Source organism: Halichoerus grypus, chromosome 7 (genome assembly GCF_964656455.1).
Source record: "Halichoerus grypus chromosome 7, mHalGry1.hap1.1, whole genome shotgun sequence".
Lineage (NCBI taxonomy): Eukaryota > Metazoa > Chordata > Mammalia > Carnivora > Phocidae > Halichoerus > Halichoerus grypus.
Genome location: NC_135718.1, coordinates 31,417,195 through 31,444,980, shown reverse-complemented (window position 1 = coordinate 31,444,980; position 27,786 = coordinate 31,417,195). Strand labels below are relative to the sequence as shown.

The following is a 27,786-nucleotide window of genomic DNA, read 5'->3' as shown; positions in this document are numbered from 1 at the left end:
TAAATGAGAATAATCACACAGCTCTCTCCACCACAGGACAGAACATGAGGACAAATTCTCCTCCTCTAGGAGATGCCCCACAAGCAGAAAACCATTTTAACTATTTTATGATAATCACTTATACATATTGAGACTCATTTGCATTTTATAGTCTAAAAACACCATAAAATATGATTTCTTACTTTCAAATTTAACAAAGACCAAAAAGAATGAAGACACTGTTCTGAAGGCATAGGGAAATGAACTTCTATACACTATTAATGGTACAAAATTTTTGGAAAGCAATTTGATAATATCAATAAAAATTTCAATGGCATAAATTCTTCCATCTAGAAATTTCATTTTAGGAGTTTAGCTTTCTGGTATACTCAAAATATGTAAAAATTATTTATTGAAATGTTATTTATGAGAGTTAAGCTGAAAGAAATGGCCACAAAATTTTTAGTGATCTTATCAAATTGTCCTCCAAGAATATGTCAGTTTAAACTCCCACATTTCTTTCCGATATCTGGTTAAATGAAGGATAATACATTTATAGCAGACTATTAATAAGCTGTTCAAAAAAAAATATGCCCTATTTTTACATACCATCAAACAAAGACGTCCATGATATAGCATTAAGTAAAACCACTAAGCAAAGCAAGTTGGTAGAATGGTTTATGAAGTATGACGCCATTCATGATGAAAATGTATGTGTGTATAGGTATGTACTATATCACATACATACAGATATATATACCAGACTCACTCATGACAATGTCTATTTCCCTGGAGTTGGTTGAGGTGGGAATATGGAGAAGTGGGAGATTTTGACTTTATGCGATTCTGAACTCTTTGATTTTTTTTCCTGGTGAATCTCTACTTCTTTCACTTTCTGAATAAAAGAACGTAAACAAAAACTTAATGGAATACCATTTCCTCTTTCCTCTTAGATTTTGAGTGGCAAATACAGGTATGTACAATTTTTATTTTTTTAAAAAAAAAAAGCTTAAGAGTTTTTGATGTGCAGGAAGATTTGAAATTCTAGCTTTCCCTCTCCAAGTACTAATTGAAAACACTATTTTAAGGCTATAATTGAAAAAGCAAAAATTGAAATATGGAAAACAGGTATGGCATCCTAAAAATGCTAAGACTGTGTTCTTCTGACTTCTCTTTTGGATTTCTCGAAGCGTGTCCTAGTGGACTTTAACTAAATAGTTATAGAAACTGATTATCCTGTTTCTATAAACATCTTTGTTGACATTTGCTGGCACCTTGAATGGTAGAGCTCACTTTTACTGCAGTGAGAGGAAAAAGCAAAGTGTCCTGAGTATCACCCCATTCATTTTCCATGTTTCCTGAATATGGATCTTACTACCATGGACTCTAGCCATGAGTAAGAAAGGGTTACATGCTAAAGAGGCTGCAACTCCTCACTTGGGTAACAGAGAACTTTGTTCTCTTCCACCTAGCACAGGCTAGAATAATGTGTTATTTATATAAACGAGTGCTTATATAGTGCTATGGAGTTTAACTTACTTTTTGATTTTGTTCATTATTCCACCTTCATTGTTCTTGATATCGTGGACCATCTTTTGAAGTTGCCTGCAAGAAACAAATTAAACATAAAATATTAATAACTAGGTTGATTTAAAAAAAAAAGTCTTCTGTCCTTCTTGAATACAAAAAGAAAAAAGACCTACAATAAACCCCTCAAACGGTGTGAATCGTATTATATTTAATTAAGTTGACCATCTGCTACTTGAGTAAAGGGAAAGTGTGACTGATTCTGTAAGGAACGTGGTCATTGGGCCATGTCCCTGTCCCTGCCCATTGGATATCTGGGCCAGGCTCAGGCTCTGAAGACAAATTGTGGTTTCCAGATCTGTCCATTCTGAGGACACACATGAGGCAAAAGCCCTCTGATAAACCTCACTATTCACCACTGATTGTCCTTAGAGCATTCACATTGCAAGATGGAGCTACCTTGAAGGACACATGAGCTGAAATCAGGTCCAAGATTTTTTTTTGGTGAACTTTACTAGGTAGAATCTGGAAAAACTGTCACCAAAAAGTTGTACATACACAGAAGCTATAAAGAAAATGATTAATGAATCTGGCTGCATACACATTTGGAAACTCTGTAGAACAAAAAGTAATATGCGCAAGATCAAAAGATAAATGATGTGCTGGAAGAAATATTTGTGACACAATAATAATAATGACTCCGTGTTTTGATTGACAGAGAAATCTTATGACTCAGCAAAGTAATTATTAATAATTTAATAGGAAATGGGCAAAAGATGTGAACACATAGCAAACAGAAAAGGACAAGTGGCCAACAGACTAATGAGAAGATATTTAACATTACTTATATTTAAAGAAATCTAAATCAAAGCAACAATGAGACATGTTCTACTTATCAGATTGGCAGAACTTAACGTGATAATACCCTGGGTAGAGGGGGTTACAAGAATACAGATATTCTTGGGAATGCACATTGTTAGAATCAATACCTGTTAAATTTTAAAACCTGCATGCCTTTTGACCCAGAAATTCTACTGCTAGCAATTTACCATTATAAACATGGTCATAAAACCATACCATTATGTACATATAAGCCTTTTGCATAATAACCATAATCCTTCCTGCCTCCCCACTGAAAAAACCTGGAAACAACCTAAATGCCCATCAATCATTAAAAGGGAACTAGTTACGTAGACTTTGATAAAGCCATACAATGGACTACCACAGAACCTTAAAAAAAAGAAAAAAAAGAAACACATACCCGTATTGCTGACACATAAAAAAAATCCCCAACACATACTAAGTTGAACAAAACGGTGAAGGAGAAAAAAGCAAAAAAGGAAGAAAGGAACGGAAGTTCAGAATAATGTGTATCACATATTTTTTTCTGTGGGATGCGAAAGGACACGTACATTCCTATGAGCCAGTACATGCATAGCTTTTTAGAAGGATATACAAGCTGTTATTCAAAGATTGTTTTCCAAGGCAATGGAGTGTCCTCATACAAATTAGAAAAAGGTACCCCTTTCTTCTGGGTGGGCACCTGCGTGGCGGCAGGGCACACAGCCTGGCAAACAGTCAAGGAAGGAATAGATTTCAGCCTCTGCTTGTCCTCATAGCTGAGCGCCCTTGTATCGACTGTGGAGTGAAAGCTGGCGGCTCGAGGGGGGATGGGGGCTTCCGTTTTATAAAAAGGAGACTTCCTCTTTACAATGAAGATTTTTTCTATATGATTTGAATGTTCATAGCTTGTGCATATATCATTTCTATCATGTTTTATATGGATATATAAAGAAAAATGTTAACAGGGTCGGAGTACAGGGCCATGGTTTTTCTCTTCATAATAACTTTCTGACTTAAAAATATGTACTTATATTTATATATATTTACATGTAAATATATATTCATGTGTCATGTACGAAATATACATACTTAATTTTATATTATATATAAAAAATGATGTATATAAATATATAAAATATATTTCTTATTTATATTTATATACACCTAAATTATATATATAATAAATTATATATATATATATATAATTTCACATGGTTCTGTCCTCAAAGAGTAAGATAGTTGAATTCAGTTTTCAGGCAAGCCTTTCCTTTGTTCTGAGGAAACAATGTGCTTGGGCCCTATAGTTAACAAAATGTAAATCTCGTACACAGCCATTGTTCTTGGAGAAAATTGTGATTTCCCATAAACCTGATCGCAGATTTCTCTAACTCTGGGAGATAGGCCTTGCATTGGGTAATATGAACAGTGGTGCACAATTAAGTTTGGCAGAGGTCTATGAAACCCTGTTGACTAGGGGGAATCTGGAGGAACATTCCCTGGCTCTGCATGGATTTAGGACGCGCGTGTTGCCAAGCTCTTCAGCGTGGATGGAGCAGTTAGAGCATGGGAGGCAGCTTGCTGGAGGAGTGCTGCCTGGCCTGCCTGTTGGTGTCTCTGCTGCTGAGTTTAATTTAAGGCTAACTAACCCACCGAGGCTGATGTTCTGCTGTAGTTGTTGACTGAGAGCCGTTGGGCACTGAGGGGTGGGGTGAGATTTACTGGGTAGGGATAGACCCTCCTCCCCTCAACCATTCTGGCAAAAGGAAGACTCTCAAATAAGGAAAGGGAACTTGCACTGGGGATTTTAGGGAGCTCTCTCCCCTTCCAGGTCTAATGGACTGTTAGGAGCTAATCCTGAAGAGCATAGACCAACCTGAAGGATATTCATTGGTGGGCAGGTGGGGAGGGATACAAGAGTGGCTGGGTTTGGGCTCCATCTCTGAGAAGAGCCCTACCTGGCACCATCACTAGCCATTTGCAATGAGAGAATTCCTCCAATTGCCCCTGAATGTTCAGTGGTATCCTGGCGGTTGTTGTACCCTGGCCTCAGCCGGGCTGTGGGGAAAGGTGTGCTCCATGGGCTTGGAGGAGCGAAGCGCAGAGGGAAGACAGGCTGGAGGGTGGAGTAGAAGGATAAGAGAAACTTCTTTCAGGACAACCTTAAGCTGCATCTTGGGAAATTGTCTACAAAACTGGGGGACCCACTGAGGGGCCCATGTTGGGATGTGGGGAGAGGTCAGTGCCAAGTGGTAATTTGTATAACAGAGGAAATGAGACCATATTTTATATCCCGAGTTAGGGAGGCTGCACTCACTAATTCCATTCATATGAGAACTCATCAAAGCCCCAGGTTCAGCAGCAGAGAAGAAAGAATGGATGAGGGAGAAGGGGGACCACCTGCCCATCTGAGACACACAGAGGGATCCTAGAGCTGGACGCTTGAGTTGCCTCAGGATGCCACAGGATTCTAGAGTTTGTTCACATATATCTTGCACCAAACCCCTATCTCCTTTTCCTGCAGAACTCTAGGGAATCTCTGAGACAGAGGAATGAGGGAAAATGAAAGATAAGAGGTCTGGGCGTGGAGAGAAGGAGAGATTGAGAGACAGAGAGAAGTTGGAATGGTTTGATTGGGAGGCAATTTAATAATTTCCAGTGCAGAACAGAAGGCAACTCTGGCTGTAAGCTGACTGTAATCGAAAAAAACACCTTCAGGCTGAATTAATCCTTAACTAGGTTCAAGGACAAAAGGAGTCAGAATAAAGGATGCTCTCTGAAGTTTGTCAAGAATGGGACACAGAGTAAGGGGTGGATTTGTATAAGTAACTTTGCTGCAGGTGTAGATAAACAGATGTAAACTGTTGCGAAAGAGTTTGATGTGATTTTGTCATTTGCTCAACTTGGTATCTGATGCTTTTTGGCCCTTCCTAATTTCTTTTCATTATATATTATTAAAATAATTATAATTATAATTTGTAATTATGGCACATTGTTGAATTGTTTCATAAACTATACATTTTGTGTGCAAAATTTTTCTTCTCCCTCCTCCTCTCGTTCACACAAATCCTGATGCCCACAGACTGTCAGTTACAGCCACCAAACTTCTGTTACCTGGAAAAACACAGTGTCCCCCCAAACCAAGATGTGATGATGCTCTCAGCTCATTTTATCAACTAGTCTGGGTGATGCACATCAACTGTGTGATGCACACCTTTCCTCCTCTCTGGCATCCACTTTGGAGCATTTTTTTGCTCTACTACAACATAAAGCATATGCAAAAGGAATGTACAGGTGGACTGTTCCCAGATTTAAATACCAGCTGTCTCACTGTGATAAGTCATGGTTAGGTGAAAATAAGCATAAAACAGCTTCTCTTTGATTAGTCCTTTCAGAGATATCCTTCCATGGATGGCAGAGAATAATAGGATCACAATTTAATTTTTAAAATTGTGAAGACACAGCCATGTTCATGTAACAAAAATAAAATTAAGAACAAAACTTACCTGATATATGTTTTAAAAAGATGTTAATATGGTAATCCCTACCAAAATAACGCCAGCATTTCTCACAGAGCTAGAACAAACAATTCTAAAATTTGTATGGAACCAGAAAAGACCCCGAATAGCCAAAGGAAAATTGAAAAAGAAAAGCAAAACAGAAGGCATCACAATTTTGGACTTCAAGTTTGTATGACAAAGCTGTAATCATCAAGATAGTATGGTACCGGCACAAAATAGACACATAGATCGATGGAAGAGAATAGGGAACCTAGAAATGGACCCATAACTATATGGACAACTAATCTTCAATGAAACAGGAAAGAATATCCAATGGGAAAAAGACTGTGTCTTCAACAAATGGTGTTGGGAAAATTGGACAGCCACATGCAGAAGAATGAAACTGGACCACTTTCATACACCATACACAAAAATAAAGTAAAAATGGATGAAAGACCTAAATGTGAGACAGGAATCCATCAAAATCCTAGAGGAGAACACAGGCAGCAACCTCTTTGACCTCGGCTGCAACAGCTTCTCACTAGACACGTCTCCAAAGGCAAGAGAAACAAAAGCAAAAATGAACTATTGGGACTTCATCAAGATAAAAAGTTTCTGCACAGCAAAGGAAACAATCAACAAAACTAAAAGGCAACCCACGGAATGGAAGAAGACATTTGCAAATGATATATCAGATAAAGGGCTAGATCCAAAATCTATAAAAAATTTATCAAACTCAACACCCCCAAAATAAACAATCCCATCAAGAAATGGGCAGAAGACACGAACAGACATTTATCCAAAGAAGACATACAAATGGCCAACAGACACATGAAAAATGCTCAACATCACTCATTATCAGGGAAATACAAATCAAAACCACAATGAGATATCACCTCACACCAGTCAGAATGGCTCAAATTAACAACTCAGGAAGCATCAGATGTTGAGGATGCAGAGAAAGGGGAACCCTCTTACACTGTTGGTGGTAATGAAAAATGGTGCAGCCACTCTGAAGGACAGTATGGAGGTTCCTCAAAAAGTTAAAAATAGGACAACCATAAGACTCAGCGATTGCACTATTAGGTATTTATAAAGAGGATATAAACATAGTGATTCAAAGGGACACACATACACCCCAATGTTTATCGCAGCAATGTCCACAATAGCCAAAATATGGAAAAAGCCCAGATGTCCATCAACAGATAAATGGATAAAGAAGATGTGGTATATATATAAATGGAATATTATTCAGTCATCTAAAAGAATGAAATCTTGCCATTTGCAATGATGTGGATGGAACAAGAGAGTATTATGCTAAGTGAAATAATACTTGGTCAGAGAAAGACACCATATGATTTCACTCATATGTGGAATTTAAGAAACAAAGCAGATGAACATAGAAGAAAGGAAGGAAGAATAAAATAAGATGAAAACAGAGAGGGAGGCAAATCATAAGAGACTCTTAACTCTAAGGAACAAACTGAGGGTTGCTGGAGGGGAGGGGGGTGGGGGGATGGGGGAACTGGGTGATGGGCATTAAGGAGGGCACTTGATGGAATGAGCACTGGGTGTTATATGCAACTGATGAATCACTAAATTCTACCCTTGAAACTAGAACTAACTTGAATTTAAATAAAATCTGAAAAAAAGAAAAGAAACAAAAGATGTTAATACATATTTTTAAGCCGCATGGCATTTCAGCATTTTAAAATAGTAAGCTAATTATACAAATAATTATAATTTAGTATATAAAATATAATACTCATATAAACCAAATCATACATTCACTCCTTTGTCACTGATTTAAAAATTTTTTCAAGCTGTTGAATTAATGTCAACAAGCTTAGTTTTTAACAGCACCCTGAAGCTGTGTGCCCCAGGCTGAGCCTGGATCTCAAAAGATTTAGATCCCACAAGTTCTGAGTTGGACAAATCTTTGTTTGAAAGTTCCCAGCAGTTTTTTGCCTTCAAAGAAGCGGCTTCCCACCTTCAACTGCACCTGAATCCCGGAGAGGGCTATTGAATCGCAGAAGATGGGCCCCGCCCCCAGAGCTTCTGATTGGGTAGGTCCAGGGCGTGTCGGATAATTTGCATTTCTAACCATTTGCTTGGGGCTGACTTTACTGGTCAGGAGGCGACCCTCCACACCCTTTTGTGCTGTGGGCCTTTCAGTTGTGCCTAAGTTAAGCAAATAGATGCTTGGGGAAAACTCCTGAATCCCAGTGTGAAGTTTCAGACAGTGAAGCTGAGCGGTCAGTTCAACAACCTCACTGGGGCGTGGGTTTTCCTGGGCTGTCCCTCCTTTGTGGGACTCTGGGCTTTTCTCTGTGTGGATTTAGACTACCCTCTGCCTGTATATTTTTATTTATTTGAGAGTCATGTGCTTTCTTCTTGAGCCATAGTCTGCGGAAGCAGCAGAGTGGTGATGGGCGTGGGGGGGGGGCGGTGAAGGATGAAAGTGCCCCTCCCATTTGCAACAGTGAAAAAGGGACTGGACCTGCTTGGCGCAGAGCCGCATGGTAGGGACCATTTGGTGACCTTGGGCCTGAGACATGACCATATCCCTGTCTGTGAGAAACGGGCTGTCACTCAGTCTGCAAAGACTCTCCTCCAGAACAGGATTCGAGGAAGATGAGCATGTGGGGCACAGGACTTGGGCTTTGCTACCTGGATGTTTCCCGTCTTCCTGGGCCTCCTGGTTGTTGGTCCCTCCACAGGTTGACCTCTAGAAGGATTTCTACAGTGCAGAGGTGAGCTGGCCTTTAGAATGGTCTATGGCTGGGAGCAAAGCTGGGAAGACCTGAAGAAGGATCCAGGACATTGAGCGAAGCCTTGTCTAGTAGTAAATATAGATCATTCTCTGTGTTATGCTTCCTTTCTGTTATTCCCCAAATTTCAGCAGAGACTTACTATGTGTTAATAAGTCTGTTGGGTTGTGTGGAAATGAGGAAAGGGCCTGTGGCCAAAGGTGGAAGGAGCCTCAGGATGCCATCTGGGAGGGGGGGAATGGCTCCAAGAAGACGGGCTCATGGATCTGGAGACAAGCAAGAGCCAGGATGGAGCAGTGTGGGTTGTGTAAGCAGCCCTGGGACTCCCAGCATTCCAACGGCAGGAAATCTGGTAAAAGTGGTTATAGGGGTACTGTATTTCGAATGGCGAAAAGGAATGTGACCTTTTTTTTCTTTGGAGTCCCAGGTAAGTATGGCTGGTTACATAGGTTGTACAGTTTTTAATTTTGTGACTTTATTTCTGATAAAAAAAAAAGTAATATATGCTAAGTGAATAATCCTGAAAGGCTAAAAGGGCTACATATGGTATGATTCCAACTGGAATCTGGAAAAGGCAAAACTATGGAAACAGTAGAAAGATCAGTGGTTGTCATGAGTTCGGGAGGAGGAAGGGAAGGATGAATAGGTGGAACAGGGGATTTTTAGGGCAGTGAAACTATCATGGTGGCTACACGTCACAGATGTATCAAAATTTGGAAATAATACTTAAAACTTCACTCTTAATTCCAGCCTCCACTATTAACATTTAATTAAACAGCCTTCCAATGTTTTGCTACACATGTATATAGTAGGTAGAGATTTTACATAATTAAGATCATACTTGACATTTCATAACCTGCATTTCCCACTTATATCTCAAACATTTTTGTAAGTGACCATGATCCTGAGGCTTTGTCTGCTTAGCCAGCCAGTCTTTACCTGTACCTTTCCTCCCCCTGCAAACAGAGGGGCTTTTAATGAGCTGAAACTCCAATCTGGGTGGGTGTGACAGGGAGCAGTGAAATGTCAGGACCCCTATACTTGAGGGAGGGGAGAGAGAAGGCCAGACCAGACCCGAGCAGACCAGGATCAAGAGGTGTGGAGAAGATCTGCTGGAGGCCTTGTTTCTGCGGGCCTTGGATGGGGGGGTTGGGCCCAAGGGGCAGGAGAGAGTCCATCTCAGGTTCCCTCCTGTTCCTTCAAACCCAGATCACTCTGAAACAGTGCTTTCTAGAGGATGGTCTGAAGACTACCTAACGCTAGCAACTGTAAACTGAAGATATCTACCTCGCAGTGTTGCTGTGAAGAGAATAAATAATGGATGTAAAGTGCCTGCCCACGCAGGCCTTTTCAGTTCATCGTAGAGGCTTGTCTTGCAGAAGACCCTTGGAGACCAGTTTAGACCAGGAACAAAGCTCCTATCAGTGATGTGCGCTAGAGATGGGAAGGGGACGCCTTCCCACCAGGGTTGATCTCCTCCAGGCCAGGAGGTGCTCCAGGATTGGGTTTGGGTGCGGGGTGTCTCTGTTATTGTTGTTGTTTTGTCCGTGTCTTTTGGGGGGAGGGTGACGGGTGGTAGCAGGGAGGGTTGGCCGAGAACACTCCCCAGCCTGGCGTGGCTGATTGCTACCAACATGTGGGAATCACCCACTAACCACAGTTCTGCATAAAACGGGGTATTTATGTGCCCTGACATGAGTGGCATTTTGATCTTTAACCTACAGAAATAACCTTTGCAAAAATGAATTATTTTGAGTTCTTAGGGTGCCTTTAGTACTGACAAATGCTTCCATAAAGTTAGCTGTATTCAAGTGTAAGAAGAGAACATTTTAATCAACACTAAGTTTAGTACAAGTAAAAATACTGTGCTTGTCAAAAAATTAAATTAAATTAGAAACAAAAACTCAGATTGCTGGGTCCTCAACCATCCCAATGGAATAAAAATCCCAGGTGGGGCCCAGCAATCTGCATTTTAACAACCTTCTTGGGACTGGTGATTCTTAAGCACACAGGAGGCTGAGAACCTTTATTAAAAGAAGCAAGGTGGGTTTATCTGCTTCTAGGCCAGGCTTAATCGCAAAGAGCACAAGAGAAGCCCCCCCCCCACTCCCAACCTCCAGAGTATTTCCCCATCTGCCTGTATTGCTGAAATATCTTCAAGTCTTTACTCCAAATGGGATGCTGAAGGCTTACACAGACACTCTCTCTCCCCAGGGAACTAACATACTGGCAAATAGGAGTTTTAGTCAATGGTGTGATGTCTGCTCTTAATAGGGAGAACGAGCAGAAAGGATGAACTGTGGGTGCCGACGATCAGGCTTTTACCTTCACGGACACTCAGATCAATACAAATCTGACCCAGAGATACTTTCCGTCTGCCTGCCTTCTGTTCCCTGGCAACCTGGCACGAGAGCGGGGACTCCAGCTCCAGGAGCTGAACACAAACAGCCCAGCCTTGTTCATTGAGTATTTCTGAATTGAAGGTAAGAGATTACATCGATGGGCAGTCTCCATACATCTTCTTCTTGGAGGAGGAGGAGGTCTTGATTTTGGCTACACAATAGAGTCACTTAGGGTGCTTTTAATAGTCCTCATACCCAAGGCTCCCCCCACACCATTGGCTCTCAGGTGATTTTGATGTGTGGCCAAGGCTGAGAACCACCGGCAGCATTACCATTTGGAGATTCCCCAGGAAAGACCCATCAGCTAAGAGAACATGAGGAGAAGAATCCATAGATGCTAACTGCCCTTCAGAAAGGTGTCTGCAGGTTGAGAGCAGCCCCGGGATGGAGAGGGACAGAACAGATGCAGGAAGGATGGATTGGTGGACGCAGGGCTCCATCAGAACCAAGGGAGCACTGGGAAGGCGGCTGCATGTGGATAGTTTGGCCAGATCACCAAAAACTAGTCTCAGAAAATTCCTATTTTACAAAATACCTTTCCAATAATTTTTATTAAATACAGGAGGTGATTTAAAAGATGGCATTAGGGCGCCTGGGTGGCTCCGTTGGTTAAGCATCTGCCTTTGGCTCAGGTCATGATCCTGGGGTCCTGGGATTGAGCCCCGCATTGGGCTCCCCCTGCTCTGTGGGGAGCCTGCTTCTCCCTCTCCCTCTGCCTGCCACTCCCCCTGCTTGTGCTCTCTCTCTGTCAAATAAATAAATAAAATCTTAAAAAAAAAAAAGATGAGGAAACCTATTTAAAAAAAATAAAATAAAAGATGGTATTATCTGCAAGAAGTATATTTTTTGAAATGTAGTAGAAAAAAATAAAAGGATCAGAAAACATCTTGCTTTCCTTTTAGCTCCTTAATGCATTCATAGAGGACCCTGAAAGGCAGGTTTTAGAAGGTTTTTGCACTTAGATCTCTCCAGGAAAGGTGGAATGCAAAGCAGTGTTAATCAGAGAAAATCCTTGCTTAATCTGGATTTAGGAATGGATTAAAGAGGGTCTTAGACAAAAGAGACTCTTGCAAACAAAAAGAGCAGATAAATCCTTCCTTCTTCTTCCTCCCCAAATCTTAACCGAGGTTGGGGCTGGAGCTTTATCTTTTCAGTATCCGTGGGGCTGGTCCTCTGTGTGTGAGGGCTTGTCAGGGCCCTTCTCAGCTCCTGTTCCTAAACCCCAGCTTGCACCAGGCCACACCCTCCTCAAGAGCCTGTGGCAGCTCCACGGTGTCTCCCGAATAATCCTGCTTTTTCCTTTGGCTCAGAGTTACTCACTCACTCAGAGCTCCTGGCACCCTGCTGACGGCCGGCTCTTTCCTGTGAATTATCTACATCTACTTGGTTCCGTACCTTAGAACATCTGTGCTCTCCTCACATCTGGCTGGTACCTCCAACATATATGTTCCTAAGATCATTCTGGAGTAGCAATCTCTCTAACATTTTCCTTGATATATATATATATATATAGAAGCAAAGAAGACATCCATTCTCTTAACTACTTTACACGATGAAGGAATTTTTAAAAACATAAAGATCATCACTAGGTCTGCTGATCCTTTATCTGACTTTCTCCTTTCTTAGGTGTTTAAATGATCTCCTATTATTGACTCTGGATTTCTTTTTAAGATGCTACTCATCATTTCTGTAGTATCTTTTATTTTTGCTGTTGAAATTTCAACACAAGCATATTATAGAAAGTTGAAGACTTCTGATAAGGAAGAGACTAAGAAGACAATACAATTTATAATCTGGTACCCTTATCCTTAGGCTTGAAACCTCTGGGCTTTTTTTGGACCCTTTCTTTCTGTCTGACTCTCTGTGTCCCATCATCAGTTGTGTCAGTTCACCTCTGGATGACCTTACCTGTCTCTGTCTCCTCATGCCCGCTCCTGTGGTCACAGCCATTGTGATCCTGCGGGCAATGGACAACGCCCGTGGCCGCCCCCTGGTCTCCCTCCTTCCATCTCTCCCCTCCTCCAAATGCATTTTCTTACATTGCCCCTCTTCATCGTGCCACCCCACGCATGAGGGGTCTTCAAGGTCTCCCCATTTCCCACGTGATGAAATACAAACTCATTTGCTTGGCATTCAAAGACCTTCATAATTTGGATCCAACAGACATTTTTAGACATAATTAACCCACAGTTAATTATGGTTAACTGTTAATCATAACAACTGCTATGAACCCACAGTTGTTCTCATTCCATCCCCTCAGTCCAAGGCCCAGCTTAAGTGGCTCCTTCCCTCTTCCAGATAATTTCTCGGGCACAGGAAGGAGGCCACTTAGGACCAGAGTCCAGAGAGGTCGATTCTACTCTAATCTCTGCTGCTTCCTGGCTGTGCCCATCTGAGCAATTTTTGTTGCCACTCAGTGCCTCATTTTCTCTTATAAACTGAGAAGACTGGATTCCAGGGATGCTCAGGTCTTCCGAAGCTCTGCATTTTACTTCTGTCTACCCTGGATTTCTAGCACTTCCGACAGTACTATGGATTGGTCGTGTCATCTCCAGGGCTAACAGCTACTTCTGAACTGTGATCTGGTTCATGGGACATCTTTTCTATGCTGTAGCTTAAACTTTCTTTCCTAAACTCAAAATAGTTTTGTTGCTTCAGTTTATGGAAGGAATCCACGTGGATCTCTAGAAATTCATATGATACATACATGTAAAAATAGAAAGTATCCTTTGCTGGGCATGGGGCAGATCAGAGGCCTCTGAGGACCTGGCTGACTTGAGGTCTTAAGCTGAAGTGTCCTGGGAGCTGGACCCTGCTGGGAAAATGGGAATCCACCAAGCAGAAGAGTGAGGAAGAGCAGCTGCGGGCAGGAACCGCAAGGGCAAAGGCTGAGATGTGAGACTTCCTGCCATGTTTGGGGACTGGTGAAAAGCTGAGAGCAGCAGGATATGGGGTGTTGGGGAAGGGTGTGATCAAAGATGAGGCTGGAGGCTGGGGACAGGGAGTCAAGGGCCTTGTTAGGTCAAGGAGATGGGTTATAGGCAGCAGGAAACCCATGAAAACCCACCCTGATTAGGGGCGGAGAATGGAGCAGCGCCTCAGGGTGGGGACACTGGTGGCCAGGCGACCAGTAGGAAAGCCCAGCCCGAGGTAGGGGGATACCAAAGGGATGACATCAAGATGCCCTTTAGGGCCTCAGCTGGGCAGAAGGAAGAACTGATGACTGCAAGGTGGACCGTCCTGGGGTCTGAGGCAAAATAAATCGGCAGTACTTGTCCTGTCTTCATTTAAAATGTCAACATCTTGTTCATCATGAACTTTTTTTTTTTTTTTGGTCCTTCATTTTGATTTTTAAAATATTATCTTAAAATACTATTTATCTTGGGGCACCTGGGTGGCTCAGTTGTTAAGTATCTGCCTTCGGCTCAGGTCATGATCCCAGGGTCCTGGAATCGAGCCCCGCATCAGGCTCCCTGCTCAGCGGGAAGCCTGCTTCTCCCTCTCCCACTCCCCCTGCTTGTGTTCCCTCTCTCAAATAAATAAATAAAATCTTTAAAAAAAAATACTATTTATCTTAATTTACAGATGGGGGACCTGCATTTGTTTTCTTTAGTCCACAAGTACTCCGTGAATACACACTGAGAAAGGCACGTGCAGGACAGAGCTAATGAAACTGAACACAGATCCTTCCCTCTGTAAATGCAGGAAAGGGATCCCTTCTGCCCCCAAATCACATGACAAATACCTTCTGACTTATGTGAAACCAGAGGACTGGGGGATTCTCCGATTCACACAAAATATCTTCCTTTTGGATAATTTCTGTCTCAAAGCTGAAGTCTCTGGTTACAAATCGTCAACTTGAAACACAATGCCTCTTTTTAGTGACTGTTCTGCTATTTGCATGCAGCAGAGCCTGTCCAATTGGGGCTCCCCTCCTCTGCCTCGCCACAGCCTCTGCTAGTCCCGGCTCGGGGTTCTAGTCCCGGCTCAGCATCCTCATGCCCCTCCTTCCTGTGTTATCGTTGCTGCTATATTTAGATTTGCAAATTCAGCAGCCGAGGGGTCCACGCTGAAGATGGCACGGAAGTTCTGACAGCCCCTTCCATGGTGGAGGAAGCCTCCCAAGGCGGAGGTAACACCCCCCTCCCCCATGTCCCAGATGCAGATCCTCAGGCCCAGAGAGATCATGATGCTTGTCTCAGACCACACAGCTTGGGAACTCCGACTCCTAGGTTTACCTGTCATTAAGGTAGTCACAGATACTTGGCAGTGGGAAAGACTTTAGGAATATCCTGGGTCAATCCCCTCTTGTTATAAGGGAGGAAACTAAGTTCTAGAGAAATGTTGCCTTTGCCCCAAGATTGATTAGCTAAAGATTCCCCCAGTCCTTTCCATCACACCCTGTTCTTTCCCTTTCCACACACTGCTGGAGGCTCCTGCCAGAGGCTCAGCTTTTCCATGGCAGGGACTGTTCTACATTTTTGTGCCTCGGTTACAGTGCAAGCCCAGGAAGCAGGGCCGGTGTCAGACTCGGATCATCAACAGCAGCAGCAGGAGAAGCCAGCGTTTAGTGAGCATGTATTATGTGCCCGGTGCTTTGCACGCATTACCTCAGCTAGCCCTCACAACCCTGTGAGGTAGGTCCTTTATTATCCTCATTGCTTCTTGTGGTGAAAAAATAACCACATGACATAAGATGGATCATCTTAATTACTTCTAAGTGTCTAGATCTGTACTGTATTCACATAGACATTGTATATTCACATGGTTGTGATGATCTCAGTTTTTGTAGATGAGAAAATATTTGCTCAGAGAAGTTAAGTAATTTGCCCCAGGTCCTACACTTAGTAAATGACAGCTGGGATTGAAAACCAGGGCTTTTGACTCCAGAGCCCATGCTCCCAACCAGCCCTGGATAACCTGTGCTGGCCTGTTTCAGCCTGACCCCTCCCGTGGGCTTGTGGTAGGCTGCAGCACGTGCTTCTTTGGGCACTTCTGTCTCTCTGTCCCTAGAGAAGACATCCAATCCCTCTACCAACCAAGCAGTTTTTACTGGGGACACATGTGCCCCACTACTGCCCTGCTGCTGGTCCCCAAGAGCTGACTTGTTGCCAGAGGGGAGTGCGGGCTCCTAGGGGTCTTGTTCGGTCTTTAGGGAGGGGCAGAGAACAAAGAGGAAGGGACAGATGGTAGGAGAAGGGGGAGAGAGTAGTGCAGGCAGGTGAGGGGAGGGCAGGAATGTGGTTGGGGGCCCTCTGGAGGCTGGGCCATGTTGAGAGCCAGAGTGGCTGGACTCACCAGAGCACCATGTCCCCATGAGCCCCTTCTCAGCGCCCTAGTCAGAAAAACCACCTAGGACCCTGGAGTAGAGGACTGCGTGCTCCTACCTGCGAGCATCTCACTGTCAGGGTTCTTAACCAGCCATTAACCAGAGAAAGTAACTTGCAAGTTTCTCCAAACACTCTACCATTTCTTTCTTTCTTTTTCCCACTGAGATCTGCAAATATTTTGTGGTCGTCTTCGGCGTGTCTGAACTGCTGATCTGGGTTATAAGCAGACACAAACTGGGCTGACTTGGCACAAGCAGGAGTAGGGATGATCCTACTAATACCCTGAATCCTTTAAAAAAAAAAAATCGTGACACGCTTTACCCTATCAGAGGCAGCTAGGCGTGGGACGCGGCATCCTGATGAAAATACGCTAAACTAGTTTTAAAAAGTTCTTAGAAGATTTGCCACTTGGTGTGACAGTACAATCTGTCCCAGCTCTTCCCCCTTCTTGGTCTGCGGGGCCTGCAGGGATGCCGCCCTTTCCTTCCTCTGAGCACCGAGGCAACCTTGCTGGTCCCTGCACTCAGCCAGTCATGCAGCAGAGAGGGGCTTGGGTAAAGGGAAATCTCTTCCCCAAAATGATACACAAGAAGATTGCAAAACTCAAAAAAGTTCCAGGAGGCTCCTGTATCCACAGATGACAGACTGTCTGTTTGGAAGAGTCCCCAGAGGTCATGTTATTTAATCCTGTCACCATGCTCGGCTTTGGTATGCTCTTGGTTCTAACATGGTGCACACGGCAGAAATTTTGCTATGTTCACGGTCTCTCCTCCACCAGCATGAAAATTACCACGTGGGACTGATAACTCCCAAACAATAAATCTGTAAGACAACGTGACACATAATTCTAATCACGTTTCGGAAAATGCCGAAAACCTAAGCCTACGTGATGCTAGAGAAGGAATGTGTTTTTAAGAATTTGAGCTTGTTCCTTTAAAGATTAACCTTGATGGGGGAAAAAAATGAGTCTTGCCTATGTCTATGTAGTATAATATAATATTGTCACCCACTTGTCTGGGCATCCATCTCAATAGCTAAAAGCAAAGATATTTTCAGGGAGTAAAGAATGATTTTGAGGGACAGTATTTCCAATACCTTGAAGAAATTAGACTCAGTTAAGCTCATTTCACTGAGATCTGAGTAAAAGAGATATTGGGGAATATCAGGTGTAGGGACTGAAGTGGAAAGAAGCATTGCAATTCTTAAAAACCATCCAGAAGTGCTTATTAATAATACATTTAAAAACACTTCAAAACAATATCTAATTGGTCAAACAAAAATATGATCAGGGGCCCCCGAAATATAGTATTTTATGGTAAGTATGGAAAATAATTTCATTATCACTTTTTTTATTGTGGTAGAACACACATAATGAAAAATTCACAGCCTTCAGGAAATTCACAATGCTTGCAACCACCATCACTGTCTAGTTGCAGAAGGTTTGCATCACCCCAAAAGGAAACCTCGTACTCGTAAAATGGTTAATAGCAGTTTTTTTCTTTTTTTTTTTTTAAAGATTTTATTAATTTATTTGTCAGAGAGAGAGAGCACACAAGCAGGGGGAGCGGCAGGCAGAGGGAGAAGTGGGTTCCTTGCTCAGCAGGACTCGATCCCAGGACCCCGGGATCATGACCTGAGCGGAAGGCAGAAGCTTAACCGACTGAGCCACCCAGGCGCCCCTCATTAGCAGTTTCAAAGTAGATTTTCTGGGCTCCTGGGTGGCTCAGTCGTTAAGCGTCTGCCTTCGGCTCAGCTCATGATCCCAGGGTCCTGGGATCGAGCCCCGCATCGGGCTCCCTGCTCGGCGGGGAGCCTGCTTCTCTCTCTCCCACTCCCCCTGCTTGTGTTCCCTCTCTCGCTGTGTCTCTCTCTGTCGAAAAAATAAATAAAATCTTAAAAAAAAAAAAAAAGCAGATTTTCCCCCATTTTATTTGGAGGTATTTGCTGAAATTGCTTTTGTTTCAATCGTATCAAGAGGTTGTTTTCAGCATTCATCAGGTTTATTAGGCCCAGTCATCTGTAACTGGTTTGCAAATGTGATCATTTTTGAATGTGGAGAGGATAGGAAATGAAAAGACCTTCTATTGTTAAAAAAAAAAAAAAAGAACTTTGACCCTGAAAAGGCCGTAAAGACTGTTTAAAAGGCAAAGTAGTCACATAGACATTCAGGCCCCAGTTTTCCAAGGATTTGGTATTACATTTGACATTTTCTTTGTGAAAGTATATTTCTCATGTTTGTATTTTATTCTATCATAGTGGTTTGCGCTAGAATAAAATGACCGTTTCCTTCCTGCCAGGGATCAACTGTGGACATTACGACGCTTCACGTGTTTAAGAGATTATTCTTCCACCTGCAGCTTTTTACACTTTGAACCCAGTGAAGTTAAAAAGTCAACAGCAAAAATAACAAATTGGATGGGGAGGACACTTCTTTCCACCTTTGAGCTCAGGTCTCCACCCTCCAAGGAACACCCTTAGCCACAGCTCCCCACCCCCAACTCCCTTGGCTTAGGTATGGTTTCCCTCCTCCAATCTTTCCCTCCTTCTTATCACCAGTCTCTTCCTGAACAGTGTTCCATTCTCTCAGCCCAACAACTGTTGATTGAGCCACTTCTGTGTGGGATACAAGAGCCCAGCAATCTGCCCTCCAGCCCGCAGGGGCATTGGGTATGGATAGCGCCTTTATGCCTTAACCTATTACCCTTCGCGAGGTTTAATTTTGAACCAGGACTCTGAGACATACTGCCTTATCCCATGTGGGTGCCTCTCCAATGACACAATCTGGGGATTTGGGGAAAGGAAGCATCCATTGAGCTCTTCCTCTCTGTCTAACACATTCACTGCTACAACACCCCTATTATGTTGTATATTATTATAATATAGGATATTACTTTCCAGATGGAAAAGCTGAGGCGAAAAGGGATTAAGTGACCTTCTCAAAGACCACGAGCTAGGAAGTACAGAGAAGCGTTCAAACCCAGGCCTGCCTGATTTCAAAGATCATCTTCTTTCTAGTACAGCAAAAACACCTTTCTTCAATTATGCCACACTGGTCCTCTATGCTCAGTCTATGTGCAAAATCAACTCTTCTCTTTATAATTACAGCTCCCTCTCAGTTGACATAAACTATTGTGGGAGCGTTCTTTGAAAAATATGTATCTGTAGATACCAGACGTGCCTGGGTCAGCATGGAATTCAAGTCTGGACCAGGAAACACGTCAAAGCCTGAAATCCCGACGGGCATGGTTCTGCAGGGCTTCACTGGGGTTTCTCACCAGCGAATTAGTTGCCTTTTAGTTAAAAAAAAAATGCCTAGGGAAAATACAGAATACAGACTAAGCTAGACTAAGCTTTATTGGCCAGTAAATGACACAGGGTTAATAAAGGGGGGTGGGTGGGAGCTCTCCCTTCTCCTCACAGGCAAACAGGGAGATGTGGTTCTGGATCAGGCTCTGCTGGTGTGAGCTTGGATAGTAACTTCCCCTCTCTGGGCCTCAGCTTTCTTGCCTCCAAAATAATGGAGCTAAAGAGATGACCTCTCAGGTGCTTGCCAGGAAACCTCTGTGACCTGGTGGGAGCTTCCCCACTGATGATGTCTGTGTCCTTGCATAGAGCAGGGGGAGCAGGCTCAGGGAACCTGTGGCCAGCACCGGCTACATAATTTCTGGGGCCCAGTGCAAACTGAAAATGCAGGGTCCCTTGTTCAAAATTATTAAGACTTGTAGGACTGCAAGAGCAGAGCGTTAAACCAGGCAGGGTCTCTGGGAGCATGGGGCCTGTGTGGCTGCATGACCACCCATCTCAGGAGCTCAGGGCTCTCTGCTGCACGTTCCCTCCACGGTGGGGATAAAATCGAGAGCTAGCTTGCTGGGAGACAAGGACGCCCCTGGGGTAATGCGATACTTTCTCAGGAAAGTGGCCACACCAGAGAAGTGTGGCTCATCAAGGAGAAGCAACATGCTCCTTAAGCCACTTCCTCGTCTGGCTTTTGAAGCGAGCCCTGAAAGAGCCACGAGGGACTGGGGAAAATGGCCAGCTTGGGGGTCGAGACCAGAATGCTGTTAAAGCATAAACACACCCAGTCGAAAATAAGCTGCCCGCGGACGTCCTTTCAAAAGGGAGGTGAGGCAGGAGCAGCAGGAGGATGTGGGTCCACCCCAGAGGAGCAGGGACTTGCAGGAGAAGCTCCGTGGGAGCAGCCAGCCCTCAGCTGGAGAACACGGTACAGGCTGGGAAGGAAGACTAGCCTGCTCCCGGATGTGTGTAGAACTAGGCACGAGAACACACGAGCCAAGCGGGAGGCTCACACACAGCAGAAGTGATGGACCCGAGGTATGACTCCCCAAGAGAGGGTTTGCACTGCTGGCATCAGAGCTTGGCACAAAAACCACTTCCCTACAACGTGCTGGGAGCCTTGAGGCCCCGGGACCCGGAAGCCTGTAAGCCGGGGTCCCACTTCAAGGGTTCACCTCTCCCTTGATCTGGAGGCGAGACTCACGCGGGGGCTGGAATTCTACCCCACAGCAGGTAGGGCCCATTTCTGGAGCAACAGGTGTGCCATCATCTGAACCTCTGATCCTGGGCTGGTCCCTGGGGGGCCCAGGAAGTCCAGCAAGTGTGTGCAATGAGAAAACTAAAGATGTCCCTGAGGCTTAGACATCAACAACCCTGAGCTAATAGACACAAGATCACCTGAAAGAAGCAGAATGACCCTAGGTCAGTGAGATTTAAGGGGGGCTGGCAGATGGGAATCACAAAGCCAACGACATAATGTGTCTGACGGGGAAACAGTGGCAGCCCCTCTGACCACTATCCTACAGAGACAGAGTCTGGGTAAGCCGATTCAAATGGTTTCCTTGGCAAGGTCACATCTACAGGGGGCAAGAGCGTTGTCGCCCCTTTGGCTCGGAAGCAGGATCTAGGGTCACCCAGGAGGCTTGAGCATCTGACATTACCGCATACGGCAGCCCCCCGCATACATATCCTCTCACCGTTTCCAATAGCATAAGAGAATCAGGCAAACTGTTCCCCTCTGCATAAGAGCGACATGAACTTAAAGAGTCGCAGGAGGCTGGATATAGGATTACTTTACAATAGAGCGGGCATAAACTCTTTTAAGAAAAAGTTGCCTCCTCAACACCCATCCATCAGTTTCACAAAATATACACCCGTGGCCCCAGGGAGAGACCAGGCAAGAAAGGCTGACTACCACAGCAACAGCACTAACTACCCCAGGGGATGGCAGAGCTATTCCGATCTGAGCCGTGCAGACTCCGCTGCAGGATCTTCACATGGGACTGAGAAGACGGTTAAAGGGCAGACAGGTACAGATCATCTCCCCTCCACCCCTCGATCTTTTATCCCATAACACTCTACACATGGACCTCAGGACAACACATTCTGCTCTAGGACCAGCACAGCATATCCACCTCTGTTCAGAGTTTGGCTGTAGGATCAGCTCCATAATCCCTTGGACAGCCTAAGAGCTATGTTATCACTTAATTTGCTTTTTATCCCAACTCTAAGGATTTCCACTCATGGTTTACCCAGTTTGCTTACAGAGGTAGAAACAGAGACTATTCCAAGATGACCTTATGTCTGGAGATCTTTCCTGCTCTTATTTCTCTGCCTAGGAGAGAACAACATATACCCCAATGGTTCACGTAGGTTGTGGAATCAAGTTTCGTTTGACACGAATTTTTTCTTTTTTTAAAACAACAACTCATTGAAATATAGGCCCAAACACCTCTGGCCCTTCTCCTTGGCAACCCCTCACCCAAACCATCCTGGATAGAGGAAAATCAGCCCAGTGAGCAGAGGCCCATCAATTGCAAAGATATCTACGACATATTCTAAACATTGACTGCATACCAGCTCCGTAAGAACAGACAAATGAAGAAGTGCTTCCAGTGCCAGACAGGACGCATTTACTTAGTCTGAATCAGTTTCTCAACAGCCGCACTAGTGACATTTTAGGGCAGGTAGTTCTTCACTGGGAGCACTGCTCTGTAAATGCAGGATGTTTAGCAGCACCCCTGGAGTCTACCTCCTCAGTGCCAGTGGCACCCCCAATGGTGACAATCAATTGTCCCCTGGAGGGCAAAAGTGCCCCTGGTGGAGAAGCACTGATCTAAATGATGCAGCCATGCCTTCGGGGAGGGCAGCAGAAGGATGCTTCTAAGGGGTTACTAAAAAGCCGCTGAGAGCTCTGCTTCCCTGCAGCAAGCTGTCATTCAATTTTTCTTTTTTTTTTAAGATTATTTATTGATTGATTGATTTGACAGACAGAGAGAGAGAGAGCACACAAGAAGGGGGAGCGGCAAACAGAGGGAGAGGAAGAAGCAGGCTCCCCGCTGAGCAGGGAGCCCGATGCGGGACTCGATCCCAGGACCCTGGGATCATGACCTGAGCTGAAGGCAGACGATTAACTGACTGAGCCACCCAGGCACCCCCATTCAATTTTTCTTATTCATATTCTTTGACAAGCCTAGATTCCTTGCTGCTACTGCATGAGGGCAGTAGAAAGATCCTCTTTGAAAATGAACCAAAGAGTAAATTCTCCACCTAACAGACAAGGTTAGTCATCTGTGGGGGAAAAATCAAGAGACTATCTGTAAACGAGCGCCCTGAAGCATCTGATACCAGCCCAGACTCCTCCAGGCCACTGATGTAGGAGGCCTGGCTGCAATGTAATCGTGGTTCGGTTCTTGAAAACCTAATTAAGTGTATCGCAGCCCACTGGGAGGCCAGTTGCATGAAAAGAAGGGGGTTGTTCAGCTATGGCATGCAGGCAACCACTGGATCCAGGAGAGAGGGTGCCTTGGACGTGTGGACTCTGGTTTCGGGTTTTCCTGGCGGAACCATGCCCAGAGTAGGTGAGGAAAAGTGCCTTGAGTTTTCTTAGCTGATGATCCCGAAAGCTACAAACGCTAAGCAAATTCTAGTAATGTGGCTCCAGTCAGCTTGCCCACAAGGAGAAAGAGGTCTTGTCTGAGGATTCCGTCCATTGGTGTGACACAGGATGTCCCAGGTGAGCAGATTCTCAGCTGACATAATGCAGCTGGGCAGTGTGAAGAGAAGTACTTCCTGGAAAGTCTGTCTTATCTCTACCATTAGATGCTGTGCTTTCTTTTCACCCTCCCACTTTACCACTGGCCTTTGCCCTAAGCTTATAAAGAATGAGAAGAGAAATGCTCCCAGACACATATATATTCAAGAGCTGCTCCACCATGAGCCCCTGGGCAGCTTCCTGCTCTGCTTGCCCCTCCAGTTAAAGGGGCTTGGATCCATTACCATGAGTAGGAAGAGAGACACCAAATGGTCATTCATGATGTGTGGGTTGAAGTACTGATTATTGTGTTTCCTTTTTATTTACTTGTTACACTGACCATGAGGCAGATTTCATTCTGGGCCCTTCAGCCCATGTTGTCTTACTTGGTCTTCATAATGAGCCTGTGAGGAAGACATCTCTAGTTTTATTTGACTATTGAGGAAACAAGCTTACAGAAGCTGAGTGACTTCCTCGGGACCCATAGCTAATAACTGGCAATTAAAATTCAACCCTTTTGGGCTCCAACTGCATTGTCCTTCTAAATACATCACAGCAACCAGACGTCTAGGACCTCCTTGGCTGCTGTCTAGTTGTGTTCTCTGACCCCACTGTCTAGGCATGGACAGCTTTCAAAGACTGATGATTCAATCAGGAAATATTTCCTGAGGGCCTTGGGATAAAATCTTTAAAAGCTGCCCATCTCTAAACAGTGGGGTCAGAGAATGGTCTCCATGCCTGAAGGATCACAGCATCAGAGCTGAGAGGGACTTTGGAAACTGTCTGGTCCAAACTCCTCATTTTGTAGATGGGGGACACAGGGGAGAGGAGGACCTATCCAGGATGATGTGACAGGAAAGCCATATATAGAATATATGGAAGTATCATAAAAGAAAGACTACAGGGCGTGGGAGGTGAATGGAGGTGCAGACAGGGATGAACCAGAGTTAGGGCTGATGATGATACCATTGATGGAAACAGGGAATATCAGAGAAGGAGCTAGTGGCAGAAAGGTGAAAAGAAGGTGAATTTGTTTCTTTTTTTAAAAGTGATTTCTACCCAAACATGGGGCTCAAACTCACTACCCTGAGATCAAGAGTCACATGCTCTACCACTTGAGCTGGCCAGACACCCCAGTGAATTTGTCTCTGAAGAACTGAACTTGAAAAATCAAGTAACTGGAAATTCCAATTGAGGATTCCAAGACCTGAGAAGATAAGTCATGTCCCAGAACCTGTGAAATTAGATCTCCAAGTGAGAGCCTAGCGGTGAGACCCAGACACCCAAAACAGGGTTCTGCTGTGCTCAACAGTTGTATTAGCCACTTGGAATAAGGCAGAAGAGGGGTGTTTGTCATGTCTACGGCCCTTGCAAAGCTAAATGCCGCAGGTGTCACAATCCACAAGAAACACAACCAAAAGAGCTAAAAAGAAGAACTGAAATGAACATAAATTTTATCAAGGATTAATGTTTATGGTATCAATTGTGCCCTATGGAATTTATAAGAAAGAATAACAATGATATTAATGACTACCATTTTTAAGCCAATAATTGTTAATGTGCCAGGATCATGAAGTGCCCTTGATGGACACTCACTATTTCTCTATTTTTGTGGCTAAGAATTTATGCAAATCCTCATATAAATTTTGATAAACCTAAGAATATAAACACAGCTCTTCACTTCTACTGTCACCTGGTGCCAAATAATTGCAGTTAGGCAACCTTCTGAACTGGTGTTAACTAGTCAGGACAGAGGATGCAAACCACAGGGATCAAGGACTTCATTTCCTTATTCCTCGTCATCCCATCTAATTACAGAAAAGATTTAAGGTGGTGCTTCAAGTCCATTGTGTTTACAATTTCATTTCTTTGAAAAGTTCCACGTCAACAGTGCATATTTTACCAAAACAGGCCAATTCTGTAAAGACAACTGAGTAACCAAATGGAAAAAAAAAAGTTACTTCTGCCTAAGCAGATGAGTGTAGGGTATGATTATCCACAATATAATTTTGGTTTCCTACCCTATAATCTATGGTTGCATCTTGCCTATTGACCACTCTGGGATTAAGCTGCACTTTGTCCCGAGGGGATTGGGGGGGGGCAGATCATAAAGTGATTCAGGTTCTATTGCCTTTCTTTATTTAAATTCCCATATGGATTTCCTAAAAGGGGTTCTAAGACTTCCTATGGCTCCAGGTTATGGAATGTTTGGAAAGGACTTTGTGAAACCCTCTTGCTCATTTGAGGGAAGCCATAATATCCATGCCTTGTTAGTTGCTTTGGCATGTCTTTCCTACTGCTCCTTTCCTTTCCCTTCTCACTGTTGTGTCCCAAGTCCAGGCCCATAATGCTAGATGTTCATGTTCCTGAACTGCCCCCATTACAGAATATCCCTGCCCCCAGCTCCCTGCTCCTCTAGTCCATCCTGTCACCTGTGACATCTCTAACCCTATAAACCATTCTCTAACCTCCCATGGGTAGAGCCCTCACCGTCCTTTGTGAGCGGGCCCCACCCTACACATCCTACCTTATCAGGACCTTCTGGTCCCATATACCCTACTCCATAGTCTCTGTTGGACAGAATACTTTCATCATCCCACCAATAAACTGTGCTCAAGGCCAGCCCCAAGTGTCAGTTTCTCTATTTCCTTTCTCCCAGCTCATTGCTTTTCCTCCAGTTCTTACACTACTTTTGTCTCACCCACCTCTCAAACCTAGCTCTTGAAGTATCTTCTCCATGAAATCTTTCCTGGCCACTCCAATTCCTTTCTTACACTCATTCAGTCACTTACTACTTTCATTGATTCACCTGCCCCCCTCCCATGAGGGTGTAGTGACTCCAGACCAAGAGAAAGCCTGAGCTGCCTTCTTGTCCCCTGTCGGTGTAGGTCATACCACAGCACTCACCAACACGCCCTTGAAATGGCTGACCAAGCCAACAGAGCTTACCCGTCCCAGATCAGCAGTTCATTTCAAACCACCATTTACCAAGCACCTACCAGGTGTAAGATCCATATTCTCACTGTGAAGGGCAGTCTCGCCGCCAATTCCAGACTCATTTCTCTTACATTTTGCCTCAAAATCTCTAATTCCCTGGCACCTTATTGTTTGTGAAAACGTACTTGTTGCATGTGTCACATCACCCATTGGAAACTGAAGTGTAAACGGTAGCTGGAATATGAGACACTCATTGAACATTTAAAAGTTCCAATCTTCAAAAACTATGATACTGTTACAATGAGAAAAAAAGATCTTCAAAATCAAAATTTGGGACATTGTCTTTTCCATAGCTCAGAGGAGTTTTTTGATTCTTGCTCCTTGGGCCACTTGTGGGCTTTTCTTTCTAAGTGGCTTTTTATAGATCATTATTATACTGACATAAGAACACTGGAAAAATAGATCTCATGTCCCCAAGCACTTGTGATATACACCCACAAAATAAATAAGAGATAGTACAACTACAATGAACACAAACGGTTACAACATTCCTTAACATTAAACATTCAATATTAATCCACAAGGAAATAGTTAAGGATTCAGATTAGACAAACCCTTTCTTAGGCTAGTTTGTTGTATTCAGACTCCGAAAGCTGACCTTTAGTAGAATCTCAGCCCTTGGCTTTTTTTTTTTTTTTTTTTTTACTGTTTCTCCAGAATTTTCTACCTTAATCTTTCAAAGGCAAAAGCCAGCTAGAATAAGCCCACTTGTTCTTACATATTTCTTTAAAAACTCAGTCTACTTCCCTATAGCAATTGCCACCCACTGCCTTCCAACTAGCAAAGTATTCCAGGATTTCAGTATTTCTCACATGCAGTAAGAGCATTTTAAAAAAAAGGAGAAGAAGAAGCAGCAGAAGAAGGAGAAGTATTGGATTGGGGAAAATCTTACCTCAACTTCTGACTGGCAGGGACAGTTATTTTATTAAGCTTGTCCATTCTTTTTGTTAATTATAAGAGCCACGAATAACAGTCAGTGGTCACGTCAGCAGTCCCTGGCCCTCCTAGGGAGAAGCATGGTAAGCCTTTGATCTCAAGGGTCCCAGTCACTTGAGTCTGATTTCCGAGAGTGCAGGCTTCTGGCAAACGCCCTACACTAGGGAGAAGTAAAACTTGCTCGAGCACATAGTCAAGTTTCATGTTTCTACATAATCATGTGATCTGGGTAGCCAGCCAGCTTGGCTGATTACTCCACGTTGTGTAAACTTTAATAGTGAAACCTATTGGACATGCAAATTTCTTTGCAGCTGCTTTCTTTTATAACCAGATTTGTAACCAGACCAGGACTGGCTTCTGGCTGGTCACTACTTCCTGTTGTCTCAAACACATATAGTCCCTGTTTTCAGCAGGTGTCATTCTGTCCCCAGTAGCTTCCTGGGCTCAAGGAAAAGC

At 43.8% G+C, this 27,786-nt stretch overlaps 1 protein-coding gene across 6 annotated transcripts in view; it reads right to left on the bottom strand.

The window, feature by feature from the left end:
* BLNK (B cell linker) overlaps positions 1–27,519 on the bottom strand; it is a 72,735-nt gene extending 45,216 nt beyond the window's left edge. For 2 of the 6 annotated variants that reach the window (XM_036111623.2, XM_036111624.2), the window contains exons 1-2: positions 27,287–27,516; positions 1,519–1,584 (exon numbers count right to left, since the gene is read on the bottom strand). In XM_036111623.2, the coding sequence (XP_035967516.1) occupies positions 1,519–1,584; positions 27,287–27,333 (113 nt within the window). In that variant the 5' untranslated portion in view covers positions 27,334–27,516. Of the gene's footprint in view, positions 1–1,518; positions 1,585–2,918; positions 2,972–3,028; positions 3,103–27,286 lie in introns of those variants that run through there. The other 4 variants (XM_036111622.2, XM_036111625.2, XM_078077312.1 and 1 more) reach the window with 4 other exon arrangements.
* Positions 27,520–27,786: the final 267 nt, after the last annotated feature.